General features: G+C 42.9%; 1 protein-coding gene across 1 annotated transcript in view; it reads left to right on the top strand.

The window, feature by feature from the left end:
- The first annotated feature begins 637 nt into the window (after window positions 1–637).
- CTNNA3 (catenin alpha 3) overlaps window positions 638–24,760 on the top strand; it is a 228,779-nt gene continuing 204,656 nt past the window's right edge. Inside the window, exons 1-3 of the mRNA XM_015423222.1 lie at window positions 638–712; window positions 6,478–6,584; window positions 16,418–16,610. Of these exons, the coding sequence (XP_015278708.1) occupies window positions 6,483–6,584; window positions 16,418–16,610 (295 nt within the window). The 5' untranslated portion in view covers window positions 638–712; window positions 6,478–6,482. The remainder of the gene's footprint in view (window positions 713–6,477; window positions 6,585–16,417; window positions 16,611–24,760) is intronic.

Raw genomic sequence — 24,760 nt, forward strand, 5'->3', positions numbered from 1 at the left:
AATTCCACTCAGTAGAAGGAAAAACTGGTCTCAGCATCCGCGCTCCCAAAGGGATTACTGAGGAAGATACTATTTCAGTGAAATTGACAGGCTGACCAACATAGTTCTGTTGAAAAGTGGCTGGAAAACAAAATATATCTTATGAGCCAGATACAGCATCCCGTGGGAAGCCATATGACACAGACAAAGAAAAACACACACATATACACACCACATTGCAATTCCAGTGCTGTGGGTGAGAACTTTATGAATCTCTTTGCTGCCCGCTTTGAGATTCTGAGTCATTGCTTTGAGGATGAGGCTGGCTTATGACCAAACTGTAGGAGTGAAGAACACCCCCCCCCCCAAAAAAAAGATATCTGGAAACAAATATATGTTTTCTCCAGTCCTGGCATGGCAAAGCATCTCTGTCATCCTGTTATGTGTTGCAACTGGCTGTTCTGCGTAGATTAGAAGAATATAATTTTCATACTGCTTTTGTTTTATTCCCACAAGAGTTTATTATTGGTCTGTGTAGCTTTAAGGCTTGCCCATCCCCCTCCTGTCCGGCAGCCACTATGTTCTGTCACATACCCTGAAATACACTAGACTGCTTGTCAGGCTTTCTTTCTTGCAGATGTATAAGCCAAGGGGGTGAGCCATAATATCTGCTCTAGAAGGATCACCAGCCGTTTACCCAGCACCTGAGTGTGGACTTTGCATTCTGAAACAGGTGAGTGATGATGGGGTGTTAACATCTTTGAAACACCCTTTTGTCACAAATTGCAGTTAAACCGAGCTCCAGCAACAGATAGAAAGAAATAAGTTAGTTATTTTTAAAGCCACAACTTAACACATAGCGCACAATATATTTAGGGAAGTTCCCCTGTGACTGTTACATGTTCAAATGGCACCTATTCAAGTTACAAAAAAAAATTAGCCCTTCTGAAATGCCAGATTGTGTTAAGATGTTCATAGTGGAAAACAACTTGCTTTACATGTTGCTGTGTGCTAAAATATTGTATGTGTGAAGACTTTTGCATTGAGTACTGATAACAGCAAGATGTTACAACAGTTGGTAACACCTAATAACAATTAACAGTTTCATGAGGATGAAGAAATGTTCCCATGACTAGGATGATTTGCATTGTAGGCTACTCCTTATTCTAGTACTCAAATTCAGTAATCAGAATAATGCATGAAATTGCCCATAAATATGGTTTTGTGCAGTTTATTTTGGTCATGAGATCTAGTTTTTCAAAAAACTTAGAATTCATTTGAAAAGTACTAATGGAATGCTACTGACAATGCCCAAAATCTAAACTAGTTGCTTAGTGCTGCACTCTAAGGTACCTTTCTTTGGGAGTACATCACACTGGAGCCAGTAAAGATGCATAGGGCTAGGCTGCTGATGTCAGCAGAGTAGGTGTTCACTGCCTACAACCGGTGTAGTGTACAGATTGTTTGAAGCTCTGAGAGGGTACTCCTCAGCTGGTGACTACAGATGTACCAGGAAAGGAGTTATTTCACATACAGCCATTTTTTGTGTGTTGGGCTGATATAAAGTTAAAGACCTGGATGGCCCAGGCTAGTCTGATCTTATCAGATCTCAAAAGCTAAGTGGGGTTGGCCCTGGTTAGTATTTGAATGGGAGACCATCACAGAATGCTATGTAGGGATGCTATGTAGATCCAGGTAATGGCAAACCACCTCTGATTGTCTTTTGCCTTGAAAACCTTGCAGGGTTGCCATAAGTCAGTTGCAACTTGATGGCAAATAAGAAAGAAAAAAGACAATTGTGTCTTTCAACTAGCTCCTTCTTAGTCACATCTGTGCTTAATTTGAGATGGAAATGTAACACATTTTTGCAGTCCTTTGTTATGGTGAGACAATGTACAAACCTCACCAGTGCTTAAGGATTTTGATTGAATTTCAAGCTCTGTGATGCATGATTTTTCACAAAGATGCCCACATTATATTACATCATCACTGTGTTTTAATTGATGTTTTGAACTCATACAGTTGCAGTATAGCCTGCTCTAATTTTTGGGTTTTTTCACCATCAAGTCACAGCTGACTCATGGCGACTCCATGGGGTTTTCAAGGCAAGAGACGTTCAGAGGTGGTTTGCCCTTGCCTGCTTCTGCGTCACAATCCTGGTATTCCTTGGAGAGGTCTCCCATCCAATACTAACCAGGGCCAACCCTGCTTAGCTCCTGAGATCTGACGAGATCAGGCTAGCCTAGGCTATCCAGGTCAGGTCATAAGTGTACTTATTCAGAATTAGGTTCCACTGTGTTTGATGGAATTTACGTTCTAGTGCTTAGGGTTGCACCTGTACTATGCTAAAACCTTTAGTGACAGGCTAAGTCCCAATGGAATTTGGCTACAAAAGAATGATATCTCTTGTATGATTGCCCAGTTATTGATTTATTGGCTGTAATCGGAAGTGCAGCCAGCTGTGTAAAGGCTATATTTGATAGAGAAGATTCTAAGAGCTTTCTTCGCAAAGGACAGGTCAAATAAAAAGTTGTCGAGCCAGAGAATGAAATGATACTATATACTTTCAGAGGGGAGCCGTGTTGGTCTGCAGTAGAACAGTTAGATTAGAATTCAGTAGCGCCTTAAGAGATGAACAAGAGTTTCAGGGTGTAAGCTTTCGAGAGTCAAAGCCCCCTTTGTCAGACACAGTAGAATAAAGGTGGAGATCTGAGTCCTTTTGTCCTAGTCAGAAGGCGGGAAGGGTACTGTAAAAAAATGCTTGTAAAGAATGCACGGGTACAATGTATATTGTAATCAGCTTGATTAGAGCAGAGATTCCCCTCCAAAGCTTACACCCTGAAACTCTTTTTTTTTTACTTCCCCAGATTGGGCAAAGTTTATTATTTTTTAACAAGTTACATAGAAAAGAGCCATACATTTAAAAATAGCTAGCCAAATATCTCGCTCACATAATCATATTTGCATACAGATTCCCATTCCCCCCCCATTTTAATTTGTATTCAATAATATACACTATTAAACCAAGTATCTATTCCCTTTATAAAACTAATTCATCAATATTCTATCTACTATATTTCATGTTATCAATACTATACTATTATTATTCTATTTTATATCAATATAAAAACAGCAGAAAAGAAACAGTCATAATTTAGCAGTTTAACTATGCTAAAGGCATATATTTCTTCTAAATTAACAATCTAGTCCCTTTAAATATTCTTTCACATTTTTAACAGTTAGTTCTCAAAATCCCATTAACTAGCAGGCCTAAACATAATATGTTATATTTTCCCTATAATCCATCTCTCACACTAACAAAGCCATATAGCTTTCACCTTATCCTGTAACATCTGGTCTTCTCTCTCAAAACCATGCACATTCTCTAAATAAGTAACCCATTAATTATATTTTCCCTGCAGTTCCTCTCTAAAAATTCAGACTGCCCATATATTTTCATCCTCCTTCAATTAGGACATTACATGTACAGAGAGTAAATTGTTTCACATTAAAAGTCCATATTTTATAGCTTTCATTAGTCAGTCAAAACACTGCAAAAGTTGGAGGTACTTTGCTTCAGGTTATATTCCTAAATCAATTGGGTGTCAAATAACAATGTAAATGAGGTGTAGAAACACACAGTAGATAAACAGTTCTCAACACCCTGAAACTCTTGTTTGTCGCTAAGGTGCTACTGGACTCATGCCCTTCCCCTCCTCGGTGAGCCCCTGACTGACATGGGTGTTGGTCCACATGAGTCTTGCAATTCCAGGAATCAATTTTTCTGTGGCCCAACAGGACTGCTGGGTTCAGGTGGAATGCAGGAAAGATCCATGACCATCAGTGCTTTCAGCTGATGGACTGCAGGATCCAGCCCCACGTGTATGAACAAGTTATGACTATCATTCTCTTGATAAGTACAAAACCAGATTTTTCTTCAAAGATATTTGAAGTTTAAGACAACTCATAATTTTGATTACAAAATCATGGCTTAAATGTTTTCGTATAGTGTGAAATGATCTGTGATGCGCAAAATTGCTTTCCTGCAAAAGGTAACTTGCTTACCTGGTGGTGAGCAGATTGGAAACAATGGTTACCTGTAATTAAGCAGTTGGACTTGCTACTGGTGTGACCTTTTCTGACTATGGTGGAATCACAAGCTGTTCCTTATTTTAGCAGTTCTTGAGACTGTTATAATTGTTTCTGTGTCTTAAGATAATGCTTTCCTTGTCCCCAAGGAAACACCTGATCTCTCAATAGATGGTTTGGGCAAATGTCTCAGCAACAGGAAGGAGTGGAAACACTTATTTTACATAATCAATGTTTGTTATTTTGCAAAGTGACATTGTACCATCATCTGCTTAGCTTAAGTAACTACATGTTACTTCAGTTCTAAATAGAAAGAGACAGTGGTTTATTTATTTAGTAGTTCGATTTATACGCCGCCCTCCCTGCCAAGGCAGGCTCAGGGCGGCTTACATAAAATGCATATATAAATACAGTTAAAAACATACATAAAACATCCATAAACAATCAGTATTCATTTTCGAAAGTGCCGGAAACAATTTAAGTGCAGAGCAGAGATTCCTAAATGCAACTGTACCCTTACTTAGGTGATAGTCCTGGTGGTATTCTCAAGTCGGCTCAATTTGATTGAGTAATTTATGCGGTGAGATAGATTGAAGGTGGTAAAACCAGGGCACAGGGTCATTCCTCGGTGTTTAAGGTGGCTCCTGGTTGCAGCCTATCCCCCCCATCCCCCCCCATTTATGGCTGGAACCAGGGCTTTCTTTTTCTGGGGGAATACGCCAGAACGGAGTTCCAGAACCTCTTCAACAAAATTCTTTTTAAAATGTTTAAATGTTCATGAGTTTTCAGTATACAGATTGAAAACTTCATTTCCCTCTTGAGAGTTCTGGCTCCTCCCTCCTCCCAAAGCCCTGGCTGGAACCATAATAACACTGTAGGTAGGGGTAACTGGTGGTGGTATCCTGAGAGCCATATGTTTTGTTGATTAATTTACAATAAAGTTTTAAGGTGCCCACTGTTTCCCAAGTGCTAAGTAATTGATTTTCCTCACAAAGCATAGGTGGAATGTTATGTGAACATGAAGCTAATGTGAATACTGCAACCCCGTTACCATAATGAAAAAGAGGTATTTGTATGATAGCTTTCAAAAATGTTTCAGGGACTAAAATTTTGGTTAGAGTAAAGGGAAGGGAACATGAGCTATCATGTTCAATCATGTACTGACTGTGCATGGCATCATTTGGATACTCTCCTTTACTGCAAGAGCTTCCCACTGTCCATATGGGGGAAATTCCCTGTGTAGAAGCAGCTAATACTGGGTTCGAAGAAAAATTGTAACTTCAAATAGAGATATTGACTTGTTGGCCATCATTATGAGTATGTGATTCCTCTCCAATAAGCCATTAGATTGGAGCCAACTGCTTTTCTGCTGGTGAAAAAGGGAGGAGGGAGATCCTCTTGACTACTAAAACGGATATTTTGGGGATTATGGGACCTGCATAGACAAAAACAGGGGTCATTTTGTAGAAAAAGAGGTGCAGGAGCTAATTAGCACAACTCATTAGCATAACCCATTTGCATATGACACCCTCCCCCTGACATCATCAGAAGTGTGTCAGAAGGCAACACCCACTGCTCAGGCTCCACTGGACTGTTTTGGATTGCTAGCTATTGGGGGGGGGACATGCAGATATGTCCTCACAGAGGAGGGAGAGCTTGTACCTGAATAAAACTTGGTCTTAAAGGTGCCACTGGACTGTTTTGGACTGGGGGGCCGGGAGGGGGGCTCTTCAGCTTACCTGGCTGCTTCTTGCTCTGACTGAGGGCTGCTGGGAGGAGGGGGTGGGGCTTGTTGCATGTGCCCGCCCCCTGGGCTCTTTACTGCCGGAGCTCCGCTCCTGTGTGCTCCTGCAGGAAATGACCCCTGACAAAAACTATGTAGGATGCCAGCTGTAAAAAGGAGAACTGGGTAAGACTGGCAGGATCCAACCCCATACTTTAACCTGAATGGACTACAAATCCATATATACTTTTACATTGCTCAGTGCAAAAAATGTAATTCTCATGTCAGGACAAGAACAGTTGTTAAAAGCTTGAATGTGTTTACTTTGTTCCTCCAACAGAAACTGATCATGTTAGATTCTTGTACTGGCACCAATACACCTGGTCTTATGAGCCACAGTGGTTCATGTGACCCTGCTGTCAAATAAATATATATTTTCTGTCATTCAGAGTCTCAACTGACATCCCTTATCTTTTGAACCCTGTCCTCATCCTTCTCCTTTGTCTCATTTCCTCTCTGTTAGCTGTTAGATTGTAAACTCCTTGGAGTAAGCATATATCTTTAGCATTATAAACTCCTAGGATCACTGACAAATGCTGTGTGTTACCCACCATGGGTCCTCAGCTGTTCAGAGACAGGCAGGTATATCCATATAAACAAACAAATCATTTCCCTTTTTCTTACAGGAAAAATGTCAGCAACAATTCCACGCATGAAAATGAAAATAGATCCACAGCATCTAGAGATTCAGACACATACAGTGGAGAAATTGCTAGAACCCCTGATAATTCAGGTATGTTAGATTGTTGTTGTTGTTCAGTCGCACAGTCGAGTCCGACTCTTCGCGACCCCATGGACCAGCTCCCGCCAGGCCCTCCTGTCTTCCGCTGTCCTCTGAAGTTGGCTCAATTTCATGTTCGTTGCGTCGCTGACACTGTCCAACCATCTCATCCTTTGCCGTCCCCGTCTTCTTTGACCTTCAATCTTTCCCAGCATGTTAGATTAGAAGAGGCATTTTATGAAAGTATAAAATGGAATGCAGAAGACTTGACTTTAGGATGGCTGACGTGGTCCTTTTTGGGTGTCCAGAAAACGTATATGTGGAAAATATTGGTTGAAAAAGTTTATACATGTTTTATTTTATAATATTTGATTGTGTGCCTGGTAGAAACCAGGAACAAAGTCATGTAGTTGCAGTCAGTATGCACACTAAAAACATGTAGTAACATCTGTGTTCGCTGAGTTACACTTGGCACTGTTCTCCCACACTGTTCACTGGAAAATGCAATAAGGGATAGAATAGAGGTCGCCAGCCTTTTTGAACCTACAGGCACCTGTGGAATTCTGAGGTGGAGCCAGCTACAAAATGGTTGCCACAGCTTACCTTTGGTTGCTCAGTGAAGATCCTTATCTTGTGGTGACAGCTGCTGGCAAAACAATGGTTTTAAAAATCTGCACAGCCAATCAAACCTCTGGTGGCCAATCAGAAGCCTTGTTGGGCAAAAGACCCATCTGGCCCCACCCACTTTCTTAAAAAAAACAACACTTTGCAGATGCTAGAAAATGGGCACCACTTTGGGGACCTCGGCGTAGAATATGACTATATTTAGTGAGATGGAAGATGCTGAAAATGGAATTCAGTTTGGTCTCCTTTGGGAAGTTTCCTTGTGGAAGCAAAGATGCTCCTGCTGCTTGTGGTAGCATGAATGATTACACATTCACCTTGTGGTATACAGTTAGAAGGAGCAAAGAGTCTTATCAGTGAAAGGGCTAAATTGTCAAACTTGAGTCCGCATTTGCCATGGATTTCTCATGTTATGTTTTATGGCCTGTACTGTACCTGTAATGTAATGCTTTGTTCTGTCACTATAGGGAATGGGGGGGGGGCAGCCTGTGTGTGAGTGTCTAAGAATGCTTTGCTGCACTGATTTACAACTGCTTTCCAAGTGAGCCTCCCGGACTGCAAAGAATGTACAATGACCTTGAATGCCAGTCTCTGCTAGCTGGCTTCAGTAGATAATGTAACTATAGGTTTGCAGGTGGGCGGGAGGAGGGCTAACGGAGCACACTAGATTTAGGTTGGTTGTATGAATGGATTGATTGGATGGGTCATGGGGGGCTTGTTTGAATCACGTGTAATACCAGAACTGGTGCCAAAGGAGTCAGTTCTGACACAAGATGGTCTTAGCTTGATACACCCTCATCTCTCATTCCATCTTGGACAAAGCCCTGGCCCAAGGCAACCCTTGACCCTGAATGGCTGGATTCAGGTGGCTTGTAAGGTGAAAAAACGGTGGAACCTATTGAAGATGTCCCACCCTAAACCCCTTGTGAAGGCACTGGTGGGTGAGGCGAGGGGGCAATGGAGTTGGCCACAGGGCTTTGGCAGTGACCAAGAGCAAAGAATATGCCAGGGGCTGTGCTTGCGATGCAGAGCCCCTGGGCATTTCACCGCCAACTGCCTCTGTTGACAAGAGCCCCAGTGGGGTGAAGAAAGAGGATTGCAAGGGACTCCCCTCGCCCCTCGGGAGTCATCCCAAGCCATCCAAGGCTCTCCAGTCAGGGGAGCGAGAGGAATTGGAAGGCATTTCGTCCAGTGAAAAAGAGCTGCAACAGCCGGCGGGAAAAGGCTGGGACCTGCTGTGAAGGGTGCTAACCAGCAGGTCCGAAAGTCTCCCATGCCAGAAATGGTGAGAGCCTCTTCCCCCCTATTTTACATGACGGTGACCGTGGTCAACCCCACCCTGGGCAGACATATCAGGGTGTGGGCCCTTATTGACTCTGGGTGCACCCAGGACTTAATCAGCCCGGCCCTGGTGACGGAGCTGGGAGCTAAGATGCACAAGCTCGAGGAACCTTTAGTATTCTCCCAGATTGATGGGACACCCATGAAGGGGGAGCCCTGTATGTACCACATGATTCACCTACCAGTAGGGGTGGGCTCCCACTGGGAACTGCGGTCCTTTGTTGTAAACCCGTCAGCCAAGTTTTCAATGGTTTTGGGGAGCCCTTAGCTCCGGTCTCACGATCCTCATGTCCAATGGAGTGTGGGAGCCCTGCGGTTTCTGGACCCCTGATGTAAAGAGCATAACTGGAACCCGGAATGAGGGGAGGCCCTGCGCCCAGTACCGGAGCAGGTATGCCTGGCCCAAGAGAAACTGAACCACATTCCCTTGGGATACAGAGACTTGGTCAGAGTATTTGAGGAGGGGGAGGTGGATGAACTTTCCCTTCATCAGAAGATGAACTGTGCTATTGAAATTTTACCTGGCCACAAAATGCCTAAGGGGAAACTCTGTTCCATGGGCCTGCTGAGAAGGAAGAGCTGCAAAAGTTCATTGATAAAAACCTGGCCAGAGGGATCATCCAGCCGGCAGCCTCCCCATTTGCTTCCCCGGTACTCTTCTGCAAAAAGAAGGATGGGGGGTTGAGACTGTGTATGAACTACTGGGGCCTGAATGCTGTGTCCATGTCCAATGCCTCCCCCCCTCCCCCTGATAAACGACTTGATGGCAGAGGAAGCCCAGGGCCGCATCTTTACCAGGTTGGACTTGAGGGATGTCTACTTTTGGGTGCACATCAGGGAAGGGGACGAACGTAAGACTGCCTTTAATACCCTACTTGGCCAGTTTGAATACCTGGTGATGCCGTTTGAGCTTGCGGGGGCCCTGGGGGTGTTTATGAACTTAATCAGTGAGCTGTTACACAAGTATCTATTCAAGGGGGTCCTTGTTTATCTTGATGATATATTGATTTATTCAAAAGATAAGGACTTGCATGTGCAGCTCATCAGGATTGTGCTGAAAGCCTTCTATAGGAATAGACTTGCTAATATTTCTAATACGTTTGTAAAAAGATATGACTTTATGTGCAGTACTTGACAGACTGAGACCTGACGAAGCTGAGGGAAATGAGTACCAACCGGGGTCCGTCATCGCAGGACTATATATTAATGTGTTGCCTTAATGTGCTGTTTTAATGTGAATGAACGATTGTCCTCAAACTAGATAATTTTTACAAGTCTTAACTTTTTTTCTTTAAAAATAATTGGGAGAGTAATTTTTACTCTTGAGTAAAATATATACAGTGTAACAGTCTCTGAACCAGGGTTTTTGGGCTACAATTTATAAATCCCTGTATTTCCATTGTTTGTTACTTATTATCCTCAACTTGAATACTTGGAATACTAGGTTTGCATTCTCTAATACTGAAATTGAACAAATATTAGCAAGTGCTCCTTCTATGTTTGATGAGGCATCTAAAGGGGAAACAGGAGACTTAGGTACTTTGAATATGTTGTCTAAAAACATTCACTATTGCAACTACATGCTAGTTCCCTGTTAGAATATTATAAAGTGTGCAGAATACCTAGAGCAGGGGTGTCAAACACGTGGCCCGGAGGCTGGATCAGGCCCCCGGAGGGCTTCCATCAGGCCTGCAGTGGAACTGGCCATCTCCTGCTTCCAGTTCTGCTGCTGCATCATAGCTTGCTTCGCCAGACTCTCTTAATCACTCAGCCATTTCATGTTTGAACCTGAGTCTGAGATTTCTGTGGTGAATGTCAATAAATCAAAAGTAGGTTTGCAGCTTACAGAGCTAATGTTTTAAGCATGTTTTTATTTAAGTAAAAAAAAACAACCTTTGTGTTTGTGTCCTTTATGAAGTTTATATCTCTGCTACCTGGCATTACATTTTATGACACACGTGGCCTGGCCCAACAAGGTCTCAGTTATGTCAGATTCAGCCCTCATAACAAATGAGTTTGACACCCCTGACCTAGAGGCTTGAGTGAATATACCTTTAATTTAGAATAGCTCTTTGTAAAAGAAGGGAGAGATCAGGTATGTAATTAAGATATGCAGGTGTGGCTGTAGACATCTCAGCCCAGCACAATTGAATGCAGGAAGCCACAGAACCGAGTTAAGATGTAGACCTCATGGTCAGTTTTGAAAATTATTGAGCTTTCGGGTGAGTAACTTTCTCTTTCTCTCCTGTTTTTTAAATTATAAATGGAGTATTCATGTACACTAACATATAGAATAAACTGACAGCTCCTGTACTTGAGGAGACAGTCCATAACAGTGGGAACCTGTTCAGAAGCCAGTTGGAATATACCAGAACCAGTGGGATAGATAGTTTAATGAGCTTCAGGGGTAAGTTTGCAACATACCCAGGTCTCTCTCTTCAAATTTAGAAAACTATGTTTAAATATATGTGTAGTGTATCAGGCCCTGATAGGGCCGGGCATGCCTGGACTTGTCCAGGCACAAATACCTAAAGCTTCAGACCTAAAGACAATGGGCAAATAGGATCCTAGCCAGGCCCAATGAAAGGGCTAGGTCCTGGCCAAGAGGCCATTAGGTCTCTTGGTTACTGTAAATAGCCTATCGGGAGTGGGGGGGTGTTTGGTGGTGGGTTTCTCAGAGGGAATATAAGCCGGCCTGCGAGCCGGTTAGTTGTCTTTGTTCCTGACTGAATAAAGGTATGCTTAGCTGAAATCACTCTCCGTATGCATACTTTTCAATATGTTTGTAAAAAGATGTGACTTTATGTGCAGCACCTGGCAGATTGCAACCTGATGAAGCTGAGGTAAACGAGTACCAACTGGGGTCCCTCGTCACAAGAGTATATATTAATGTGTTGCCCTAATGTGCTGTTTTAATGTGAATGATTGTCCTCAAACTAGGTAACAACTTTTCTTTAAAAAGAATTGGGAGAGTAATTTTTACTCCTGAGTAAAATATATACAGTGTTACCGTCTCTGAACTGTTTTTTTTTTAAATACCACCTGGAAGTTGGCAACCTTATTCTCAGCCTAGTTTTACATGCTGGCTTGAGCCTATAAAGCTCTAACTAGTCCTGGTTCTGTGTCTCTTTCAGGAGTTTTTTGTGCTCATATTGCTTTATGACCGTGGGCAAGCCATAGTTCTGTCAGAGCTGTCCTTGAAAGGGCAGTTCTTGAAAGAGTTCTCTCAGCCCCACCTACCTCACAGGGTGTCTGTTGTGGGGAGGGGAAGGGAAGGGAAAGGAGTTTGTAAGCTGCCCTGAGACTCCGAGTGAAAGGCAAGGTATAAATCCAATTTCCTCCTCCTCCTCCTCCTCACAGTTTGATGTCTTTTGGGGAGGACCTACAGCAGGTATTTACAGGCCAGACTGGCTGCAAAACTCAGGACCCATCTGTGTACGACAAAATCCTCATGTTTGTTGGGGAACAATACAGGACTTTGTATCAGACGTACGAAGGGAGTTTTGTGCCCCCCAACTCTGGACTGGGAAATCCCTGGAGATTTAGGGGGGTGGAGCCTGGGGGAGGGCAGGGTTTGAGAAGGGCAGGGACCTCAGTGGGGTATAATGCCACAGAGTCCACCCTCCAAAGCAGCTGTTTTCTCCAGGGGAACCAACCTCTGTAGTCTGGAGATCAGTTGTAATTCTGGGAGGTCTCCAGGCCCCAACCTGGAGGATGGCAAACCAACCAGACACACACTGGTAACTTTTCTGTTTGCAGCTCACAGGCAAATTACTGTAGCCCCCCCCCCCCCCCCCACTGTTTTTACATTCTCAAACTGCTCCTTGGAACTGCTGTTGGCTCCACTGTAAAAATCACGTCATTTATGTGGCTGAGGATACGAAAAGAGCAGGAGTCGGGCTGGGGGGAGGCTACAACTGCTTCTCCCTGTGTGCTAATCCCCCCCCCCCATGTATTTTTAGTAGTTTTATTCAGGTGTGGTAGCCGTGTTGGTCTGAGGCAGCCAGACAGGAGACTGATGGTTTTATCAAGAAAAGAAACAACTATGATAAAGAGACTTCATTGTAACCAACATCCAGTATTAATTGAATAGTGCAGATTGAAGTGTGCCTGACTAGCAAAAATTCTCTGGGAAATATTTTATTTCCTATATTTATGAACAGCTCCCTCAAGTCAAAACAATGTACAGTCTAGTTTTAGAGCAACATAAAACTGAAATAAAAGTAATGCGTATAAAGTATAACGATAAAATCACTAGAATGAAGTTTGAGTCCAGTGGCACCTTTAAGACCAGCAAAGTTTTATTCACGGTATAAGCTTTCGTGTACAAAGTACACTTTCTCACCGGACAAATAAATATCACTATCACTATCTGTTTTTACCCTTTTTCATTTTTATTTTTGGCAGTCTCATTTAATGAATTTGCATATTTTTTCAATAAAAACATGTGGGTTCAGGTGCTGGGGTACACAGCAGGATCTGAGGTCTCAGCCAGGAAGTGACACAAGGAGTCAGCCCTGGGGGAGGATTCAGAGCTGGGCTAGGAGGCCAGGCCTTCCTTAAAGGCACCCTGCAAGCAGGCCTGTAGCTAGGTAGAGGCGAGGGGGCCAAGCAGGAAGGGAGGGAGAGGGGCTTTGAGACCCTGGCTGTGGAAGCAGGAAGACTCTACAAGGCTGCCCCTCTCCCTCCCCTCCTGCTTGGCCACATCTTCAAACTTTGCCCATATGAAACCGAGATCCCCCCACCCATACCGGGGGATTCTGACATCCTCCGGGAGGGTGCTGGGCACGTCTGTGGGGGGGCATAGCCCCCTATCTCCCCTGGGAGGGACAACAGGGTATAATGCCAGAGAGTCCACCCTCCAAGGCAGCCATTTTCTCCAGGTAGGGTTGCCAGGTCCCTCAAAGTACCCAAATTCGGGGCTTGGAATGCAGTTGTATGGCCCCTATCTCTCCGCAGCAGTGTTTAAAGTGACCCTTTAAATGCTGCTGGGAAGGGGAGGTAGGCTGAGTGCACCTGCTGTGCTCCAAACTCCAAATTCAGGGCTTGGAGCACAGCCGTGCGCCCCCCCCCACTCTCCCCAGCAGCATTTAAAGTGACACTTTAAATGCTGCTGGGAAGGGGGGGAGGCCAGGTGGTCACTCTTGGGGGCGGGTCTTCCCCCCTGTGAAACTCTATGATTCCGATTTTGTATGTTTGATGAAACCATTTAGTAAAGACAACATTTATTCTTAACTCTAGTGTGTTGTCTCACTCCCTGGGATACAGCGAGCGCTCCCCCTTCGACCATCTGACCTCTGTATAGACGGGTATAGAACTTACGCACAGCCACAATCCCCCAATTTCCTTGGTAGATAACTTGGATTGGGTCTCCAGGAATTTCCTGGAGAAGTTGGCATAACAATCTTTCCTATGTACTCTCCCCTCTCTTAGCTCACACTAACTCAGTTTAGAGGGAACACTGCTGGCAACCTAATCTCTGTACTCTAGAGATCAGTTGTAATCCTGGGAGATCTCCAGCCCCCACATGGAGCTTGGAAGCCCTAATTGTTGGGTAACAGGGGAACTGCAGGTGTGTATAAGGAACACAATGATTTTTGTGGGCTCTTCCCAAGGCCCTGGACCAAAATGTTGTCTTTTAAGAAGCTAAATCAGAGGTCCAATCTAGTGCCACTGTCTGACATAAAATTTCCAGATCTGCTGTCTTACCTCTCTATGGGTAAGTTATTGAGGGAGGACTCCATGGTTTCCCCTCTGTGCCTTCAGGCATCTAGTTTTTGGCCTGCTTGATGCATTGTTAAATTTTTCCTCATTACAGCCTGCCTGTTGCCTGCTCCCTTCTGTCAGCTGCCTGTCTCTCTACTCTTGCCCACTCTTGGGCCTACATGCCTGACTCTACTGGAAGGCCATGAGCACTTTGGCTGTCAGATTAAACAGGATAGTTTTCAGTGGCCAAACCTGGTAAATCCATATTATGCAAATTGTTGAAGCCTGCAGGCATTCATTGTAATTCATCTCTTTAAAATGTTGTCTTAAAAAATGAAATCGATAGTTGTGGGAATGAAGAAAGCAGTAGGATATCCTTAAAATATAAATGGGGACTAGGCTTGCTAAGTCCCCCTGGGGGGCGGGGAAACCCCTGCCTGAGAGGCCCGTTACTCGCTGGCGGCGGATCGGGCCCTGGGGGGAACCCCATCCCCAAAGCATGTGACATGCCCGGCGTCAGCACGTCACCCGGAAGTGACGCAATCACGTCGGGCATGTTGAGGGCGGGGCCACAATCATCCGAGGGAAAACTCTATGCATGGACTCCCGGAACAAGACTGGACTTCATGAGGTGGGGACTTGGCAACCCTAGGGACAACTACCAGTCATCTCACGAAATTAACAAACTGAAAGGGAAGTGCTTGAAATGGCATTAAATGCAAAACAGGAAATACAGAAATTATGCATCCCTTGTCCTACTCCAAAAGTTTACAAGAAGTAATGCCGTGAGCACTTCTTAGCAAGCGATAAAGAATAGCAAAAGTGCTGATTTCCCCCCCCCCCTACAAGTCATTTTAATGTCTGAATGCCTCTTTAGAGCTTCAGGGTTCATTTACCATATAGAGGGAAACATCATAAACACTGCTTTTATGGTACAGTCTAGACTTTGTAAGGTCCTGAGTGGGTCAGCTTGATTGCAATTTTATTTAAGTCTCTCTCTCTTTCCTTCTTTCTTTTTTTTAAATGATGTTAATAATGCCATTAAAACCTGATCCAAAACTGTGGAGTCCTGTTGAACATATGAGCAAGTTTTGAGGGCAAATTCTTAGGATTTATAATATTCTGTCACCTTCTGCAATTATGGATAAGAATAATCACACATTTCCACAGAGAACCCTTTTGGTGGATGGAACACCCTTTGGCCATGTTCTGGTACGAAGGCAGCACCCAACCTGGGACTGCCACCTGAAGAACTCCAAACTACGGGGTGCATTGTGAGCCCATGTTGCCTTATGTTATATTACCAGCACTTTGTAATATATTGCTCTTAAAACATATTAAATGAAAGTTGTCTTTTGCAGAGTCAGTGTGTCTCTCCTTTTCTATGAGGGTTTTTGTGATGAATAAGGAACAGTGGGCAAGCCTACTCCTTCCTCTTGCATAGTTGACCTATCACCTTGGACAGTCAGGGGTACACACTAATGATGCATTTTGATGATGTACATCTTTTCTTTATCACTTGACTTCTTGGGCAGACTTAGGTTTTCCAGAGACACGTGTCTCTGTCTATATTTCACTTCCTGAGTCCCCAGTTCCTGTTCTCATCTGAAGTAACTACAAGGTAGTTTTCATTGGTTCCTCGGGTATTTCTGTGATGGCCATCACAGCATTGTGAGGGTTGATTTCCACAGTACACATTTTACAAGGTGCTAGGGTTACCAAGCTCCAAGTGGTGGCTGTAGATCTCCTGAGATTATAACTGATCTCCTGGTGATAGAGATCAGTTCACCTGGAAAAAACAGCTGCTTTGGAAGGTGGACCCTATTATGGCATTATACCCCACTAAAGTCCCTCCCCTTCCCCAAACCCACCTTCCTCAGGCTCCACCCCCAAAATCTCCAGGTATTTCGCAACTGGAGCTGGCAACCCTACAAGGTGTGAGATTCTGGGGAGCTCAGAACCAAGGTGTGAACTTGGTGTCACAGTCTGATGTTCCTTGCTTGTTCTCTCTTTCCCACATGTGTTGTTTCTGCTCCAGACTGGGATGATGGCATAGCAGAGTTTCTTCCGTCACCACCATTTGGGCTTGTTATTTTGCTGTTAATTTTAAAATGGAAAAAAAATGTAACTTATTAAATGGAGGACTCAGTGTTCTAAAACTTCTTATGTTATAGGTTACCACATTAGTGAATTGCCCTCAAAATCCTTCTAACAAGAAAAAAGGATGTTCCAAGAGAGCACGTGTTATCCTTGCCTCTGTAGAAGAAGCAACTTGGAATTTATTGGACAAAGGAGAGAAGATCGCTAAAGACGCCCCAATCTTAACTGAGGAGCTTAATGCTGCACTTCATGATGTTCGCAAAGAAAGTAAGCCTATAGTATGTAACACTGTAGCTATTTCAAGGATCAGCTGCATATTTTTATACAAAGGTCATATAAATCTAACCTGCAAATGGCTTTCACAATCACTTTCCCTCATCATTATAATTGCCAAGAATCCTCATGGCTTAGAGCAAAAGGCATATGCCTGTTCTCCTGACACTTGTTAATCATACTTTCTGACTTCATGTTTTCCTGTTTGTAGCTAGATATACTGGCAGATCAGATTTGCCTGGTGAAATGAAAAGGAACCCCCCCCCCCCCGATTTGTGTGTGTGGAGGAATTCATTAACTGGAACTGAACTTCTGTGTGTGACATTTTTAGATACCATGGCTAGTGATATAAACAGGAAAATATGTGGTGGGTGGTTTTGCAAATACTAATTTAGAAAGTTCATTCTTTAGAAAATAACTATCCACCCATTTTAAAAAAGGTTTCCATTTTGATACAGATCCAACCCCCCATTTGTCTTTTATATATAGTTGACTTAATTCTATAAATGGGTATTTCCCCCCTGTTGGCAGCAAATCTCATAGGCATGATGATAATAAAGCACTAAAGATATAATAAGTGATTGGATTAATCACTAAAACCAGTGGTTACAGTTGCCACACTGGATATATACTTTTAACAGTGCAGTTCCAAGCACAGTTACATCCTTCTAAGTCATTGATGTTAGTGGGCTTAGAAGGGTGTAATTCTGCTCGGAATTGCACTGGTGACCCACCCATGCAGTGGCAGACAGGGCAGCGAGAGGAAATGGCCTCCCTTGCCATGTCTTGCAGACCTTGTTGTCCTTTATCCATATCTACTTTCTGTGCTGGACCAGACTCCAGGGCGTGCTGTCCAGTAGGTAAGGAGAGAGCAAACAGAACTGGGAAGGGAACAGGTATGAGAAACTGCAATAGCCTTGTTTCCTCATGTTTTTTATTAGTTTGTGTGCTTGCTTTGCATATGCTGTCAAAATCAGAATAGTTAACTTGAAATATAGTCTAAATTTGAAAAGTAGTCTAAATTAACATCTATCCTTTCAATATTATCTCGATTTAACTATGTTCAAAAACCTCTCTCTTAAATGGCCCAGTCAAAATTAATGTACCTAATTACTCCTCACAGTCAAAGAAAAATAGGCCTTTAATATATAGTTGAACTGGAAAATGATGGCACGCTGAACAAAATTATTTGTCCCTGAGCTTCATGGTAATGGTGGTAAGAAGCAGCAAGAAGACTTTTACTATAGAGAAGCTAAGGACTGGCGAGTACAAAATGGTGCCCCCTGGAGACTAGTTTTACTTCCTGTTATGGCTGCCATCACATGGCAAGCTGTTCATATGTGGTTATGGATTGTTTCTGTGCCATTGACAAACGTTTGTGATGGCAAAAAAGATGAACACTTGGGTCACCCGTTTATATTGCAATGGGAAGTGATGTTCATTATTAATTACTGTACTGGAGATGTTTAAATTACAGCTTTTTGTCCTCAATGGACATTTTCAGAAATGCTTCCAAATTTATTGGGAGGAACAAAATAGTGTGAGTTAAACTACCATTAACTACTCATTTTAGTCTGCCAGTCTGTCCATCACACTATAGCAGGGCTTGTAATTTTGCATTAGTAGTAATTTCTAACAGCTCTTTCAGACTTTCACATTGCTTATGGCTTTGGGCCAGAACAGTCAGAAATAAAACATTCATAAAGCCAATTAGGTACAGCTTATGCATTTTAATGGACATTTTGTCAGGTTTACCTTCCATCATTATGCATGGAAGTTATTGCAATAAAGATCAACATCATCCAAGGAGTTGCTGGAACAATTCCAGCTAAGTGATTGGAGAACTACAGTGCTATATAATCTGGTTTTATAAATGTGATAGCTGTGGTTAGACTGTTTGAGGTTGACACTGATTTGCAGGTTACGGTATGCTACCTGAACATTAACTTCATTTCTTGATGCCCGTGTTATGTTTTGCCCAGGTGAAACGTCTCATGCTCCATAGAATGTTTGGGATGATGCACACTGTAAATTGAGGCGATACAATGGTAGCAAGGCATGTGCATTTGTGTTTGTACATATTTAATTTATTTAAGAGATTTTTATCCCACTTTTCTAACAGTGGCTGACAATCAAAATCCATTAACCCCCCAGTAAATACCCTGTAGAAAAACAGAAATGCTTCAAATCTATCAGCCATACATTTCTGAAAGAGGTGAATATGAGAAAGGAGGGAATAGCAGGATGCCACCCCACAAAGAAGGCCTTCTGTCTTCTTTTGGTTTTTGGTATGTTCTTGATGTATATAACTTTTTTCAGGGGTCTTGTTGTAGAAAAAGAGCTGCCGGAGCTCATTAGCATAACTCATTAGCATAACTTATTTGCATATGCCACGCCCCCTGACATCACCGGAAGTGACAGAAGGCCACACCCCCTGACATCACCGGAAGTGTGTCAGAAGGCCCGGCTACTTACCCTCCTGCTTCATCCTCATTCCCAAACGGAATGAGGATCGAAGCAGAGGGCGGGGTAAAGAAGGGGGCGGGGCTTCACCACGTGACCGCCCCGCCCCCTAGAGGTTCTCTTCCGGAGCTCCGTACCTGAGAGCTCCCCCCCGACTAGAGCCCTGACTTTTTTCCCATCCATTTTCATTGCCAGTTTTCCTAGTTTGTTTCTTTTGCACAGTTGAAACGCATTTAATACACTATTTACATGCAACTGACATTGAAAAATTTGGCATCAAGAAGCAGAAAATGGTGCAAGAACAAAGGATCGTGGATTCAGTCTGCATAGGGTTGCTTGGCAACTGGTGGGATGGTTGTGAGGGGGGCATAAGGAAATGACAAGGGTAGCTCTAGGAATTGCCACAAAGGCAGGGTATAAATGAGGTAAATAATTAAAATAAATAAATAAATAGGTGCTGTTAATATCATAGAATCATAGAGTTGGAAAAGACCTCCAGCGTCATCTAGTCCAACTCCCTGCACAATGCAGGAAATTCACAAATACCTTCCCCTTCACATCCGTAGTGATTGCTGTTCCATGCCCAGAAAATGACAAAAACCCTCCAGGATTGCTTCCTGATCCCAAAGTGGCAATCAGCATTTCCCTGGGTGTGTAAAAAAGGGCCACAAGAGCTAAGCACTGAGGCAACCCTTCCCGCCCTCCCTCTCATGATCTGGCTAAGTTCATAGAATCTGCCTTGCTGTCAGATGGCCATCTAGCCTCTGTTTGAAAACCTCCAAAGAAGGAGAGCCCACCACCATAGGACTTGGTCTCCAGAGCCCTCACCATCTTTGTTGCTCTCCACTGGACACGTTCCAGCTTGTCTATATCCTTCTTAAACTGTGTTGCCCAAAACTGAACACAATACTCTAGGTGAGGTCTAACCAGAGCAGAGTAAAGTGGTACCATCGCATCGCATGATCTGGACACTACTTCTGTTGATACAGCCCAAAATGGCATTTGCCTTTTTAGCAACCACATCACACTGCTGACTCATGTTCAGTGTATGGTCTACTAAGACCCCTAGATCCTTTTCGCACATACTACTGCCAAGACTAGTCTCCCCCAACCTATAATTATGCATTTGATTTTTCCTACCTAAATGTAGAACTTTACATTTATTCCCATTGAAATTCATTAAATTTCTTTTAGCCCAGTTTTCCAGTCTGTCAAGATCATCCTGTATCCTGACTCTGTCTTCTACTGTATTTGCTACCCTTCCCAATTTAGTATCATCTGCAAATTTAATAAGCATTCCTTCTATCCCTTCATCCAAATCATTGATAAATATGCAATTGTCTCTATAGTGAACCTGATTCAGTTGCTCATATCCTTCTGCGCTATCCCCCAATACTCTACCATGCGCAGCTATTTGATGAGTCCCCACTTACCTTCCACAAGGAATTCGACTGACAATGATCTTAAAATTCTATTGTCTGATAAGTTCTCGGCAATTACCCTGTCTGTTGCTGAATTCTTAGCTTATGTTTGGAAGCTATGGGTAAGGGCGCATAAGTCTTAATCCCCCTTGTGCTCATTTGGATTGTTATATTTTTTAACTGAGTTCACTATTCTTGAGAAGTTTAAAAATGATCCCCTGTTGGTGTAACTTGATGTAACTTGTTATGATCTATTAATTCGTTCTATTAATTTATTTGTTCCATTGCCTTCCTTATTGTTCCTGTGTTATGCCAATAAAGTTCTATGTATATGTATATATGATAAATATGTTGAACAAAACAGGTCTCAGGACAGATCCTTGAAGCACTCCGCTTGTCACTTCTCTCCAAGAAGATGAGGAACCATTCACAAACACTCTTTGGGTGTGATTGGTCAACCAGTTACAGATCCATGTAACAGTCATAGGATCCAAACCACATTTTTCCAATTTGTCAACAAGTATATTATGTGGAACCTTATCAAAAGCCTTACTAAAATTAAGATAAACTATGTCTACAGCATTCCCTTGATCCAGCAAGGCAGTAACAAGGTGGTAACAAGATGCAGCAAGGTAGTGTCTACCACCTTCTGGTAGACACTAAAGACCACTTCACAGTCCTAAAACCTAGGTTTCTGATTCTGTCCCATGTACCTCTCTCCCCAGCACATAGTTATCAATATGCATTGGTTTGGGCCCATCAATACACTAGCACAAATCCAACATTTATTATGGAAAATAATGTCCTTGAGAATGCAATGCCAGTTGGATGAGGAGTGTGCAAGGAACATATGTAAATCAAAATTAAATACGATGGAAGCACTGATGCTGTAGAACAGTGACCCCCAACATGGCACCCATGGGCCCCTCCAGCACCTTTCCTGGCACCTACCAATTGTTTTTAGAAAGTGGATGGGGTCAGGTGGAGCTGTTTGAGTTTTTGATATTTATGGTATAAGGCATGCAGTGGCTTTATGTGAAGTATGCAAAAAGTGGAGTGATATTCTAAAAACACAGTTCGGCTTGACAAAATGGGGCTGTTAATGCCATTGTACACATGTGCAATGAGCTTTTATCAGCTCTTCGGCACCAATTCTCATTGTTACAATTAATAGAGCAAGTTAAAAATGGCTGGTCCCATGAGAGAAGGGCTCATACAAAGGGGAAAGCCTGGAGAAGAAGCATTTTCTCCTTTTGCATAACTGCATTAGATGCCTGCAAAATGAAGACAGATATTGCTAGATGTGGGGTTTCTTAGCTAGCTCAGTGTATACAGTGAAATGGCTCACTCACTTGTCTTCTCAATGGCTCTAAATTATTTTTGATTAGTAAATCCTGTGAACATTTGGGAAAGGTACAGCTATATTAGTGATGATCTCCCGAGTTCACATCTGAGATTTTCCTGTTATACAGAAAATTTAGGGCCATAGTTCTTAACTTTTAATCTACTTCCATCCACCCAATACACTATGTTATCATTGAATACCCTTCAACAGTCATAGGTAAAACAAAAGAAGTCATAAAAACACCAGACAAGGAGCCTTTATTCATATAGAGGTATTTGTTCTATATGCATACATTATATAGATCTTAGGCATACATGGAGCCCTTGGGTTTATTGGCCATTAAAGGTAAAAGTGAAGGTTTCCCTTGCTCGAAAGCCAGTCAAATATGACTCTAGGGGGTGGTACTCATCTCTGTTTCCAAGCTGAAGAGCTAGCGCTGTCCGAAGACATTTCTGTGGCCACGGCATGACTAAACACTGAGGCACACGGAACGCTGTTACCTTCCCACCGAAGCGGTACCTATTCATCTACTTGCAATTTCCTGCTTTCGAATTGCTACGTTGGCAGGTGTTATTGGCCATTACTAACTCCTTAATGTTAGGATTGATATTAGTAGACAGTAGCCATTGCTTGAGGATAATTTCCATCAGTTTCATTACTGAGCCATGTGGAATGCCTTTGGAACCTGGTAAATGTCTTTGTTGCTGGATCATTTTGGAGCTGTGCTATTTTTGTTGGAGGTCTACTTTAACATCTTGCAATTCACATAAAAATTTACTGTTGTTCAGCCTGGAAACATCATTAATTTGCAAATCTGCAAACCTGTCTTCTAAATCAGTTTGAAGATTCTTGAGATGCTCATCAAGGCACTGTTGAACACAGAGCAACTTGTGGAGAAGTAGATACCAAAAATCCCATTTGTCTCACAAATTACTCCCTGGAAGACCATCTCACCCCAGTTAAGAATCACCACTGCTCTAGTGCCTTAGATGCTGAATTAGACAGTGCAATGTTTATGCTTCCGTTAATGAACTATAGCAGCTTTTGAAATGCTACATTACAGGATTTTGTGTGTTCTTTATTTCACACAGCATGCTTTGGCTCATGAAATCCTGCATAGTATGACTCAGAGAAAAAATGACTCCGAAACAGATAAGGAAATTCTTCTGGGGTGAAAGCTTTAAATTATGAATATCATGCTACAGTTCCTGTACAGCTTGCTTCTGTGGGTGATCCTTAGTTACTGTAAAACCAGGACAGCACTGTAATGTATTCCCAGGATAATCATTTCTGCATTCCCTTTCCCTCCTCCCCCAGATAGGAATGGTTGAAGCATAGCTCAAATGCTTGGTATCTATTTCTATTACTTACTTACTATATATGGTCTTGAAGACAACAGCTGCTGATTGCATTATTTCCATCTATTGCCTTGCCAGTGTTGTGTGCAGTTAGTTGCCACCATATCTCAAGTGTGCTCTTACATAAACTTCCACTTACAAATACCATAATCGGGAACCAATATAGCACACTTCAGATACTGTTTGTTCTTGATCTGAAAGGAAACTGGAAAATATGCATTTGATGTTTTTTAATTGCCTGGTGGCAGCTTCACCTGTCAGGAGAATGTATATATGGAACCTAATGCGCTGATTGTGACAGTGGTATGCAATTACAACCAGCTACATGCTGCTTTATGTGATGTGCTAATTCTTAAGAGGTTTCCTCTGGCTGTACCACAGCCTAGGGAAGTGTCTGCTGTTGGGCTGGAAATCGGGGTCATGGCCTGCAGACGTCTTTTTGGGTGGTTCATAAGGTCATAAGGGGTTGAGAAGGTTAAAAGTAGACTAAGGTCTAGATCAGGAATAGGAAAAGTAGGTGGGGTTAGAAGGGGCACTGGCTGTGTGATCCTGACTTTTTGACCAGTTTCATTCAAAGACGGCACCTGCCCACTCAGTGCTGCATTCCAAACTGCTTTTGAGACTGCAAGGTTTTAGAAATGGTTTGTCATGTGACCTTGGAGGCATCTTTGGGGAGGGTAATTGTTTGGAATATGGTAATCATTCTACTTGGAGAATCTTTCAGAAAGTTTGGGAACTGAACATACAACCATCCACCAGATAGCCTTCCTCCAGCTTAAGGTGCCTACTTCCAACTGAAGTGGCTCTTCCTTCAGTGGATGAACCACTTAATTTGCGGGGGGTGGTGGTGATTATATTGAAGAAAGAATTCAAACTTGAGCCCAAAGGAAAGGTGGAATATCAGTATTTTAATTAATAAATTAAGTTTGCTGACTGAAGTGGTAGAATATGCGTAGAACCCATCTCAATGGCTTGGATCCTATGAGCCAAGAGCAAAATGGAGATCCCAGAATTAGATTTTCTGTATTGTCCCCTCTCCTCCTCCTCCTCTTGCAGTCTACTGAGCCCCCCCCCCGAAGTTCTGTTCTTGTGAGTCAGGAGATCTTTATGAATGATGTAGGGGCAAATTGGGGGTCTGTGGTAGGAAAGAAGATTCTGTGGGAATTTCAAATCCCTCATCTGGTGAGAGAGGTTCTCCTCCTGTTGCTGGGCATGGACTGAGGCATCCTAGGTAACGGCATCTTTCCATTTCCCTACCGGATGCAAACTCTGTGTGTTCTTAGAATATACTGTGCAATGACTTTGATTCCATAAGAAATGGCTGTATAGAGGCTGGCATTTCATTTGTCCTGTGCATGAATAGGCACTGTATTAACAGTAATGTTAATAAATAGCTATTTACTACAGTATTGACTCCACTGCATCCCATCTGACCTTACTTGTTGCAAGGAAATATGGGCTAGACACAGCATCTCTCCCCCCCCCCTGTCTGTGTCTGGGGTTATACCAGGCAGAGTCAGCCTTACAGTGCACCAAGGTGAAATAGGTATTTCAGGC

The sequence above is a fragment of the Gekko japonicus genome, unplaced genomic scaffold, assembly GCF_001447785.1.
Source record: "Gekko japonicus isolate JY-2015 unplaced genomic scaffold, Gekko_japonicus_V1.1 scaffold1368, whole genome shotgun sequence".
NCBI classification, from domain to species: Eukaryota; Metazoa; Chordata; class Lepidosauria; order Squamata; family Gekkonidae; genus Gekko; species Gekko japonicus.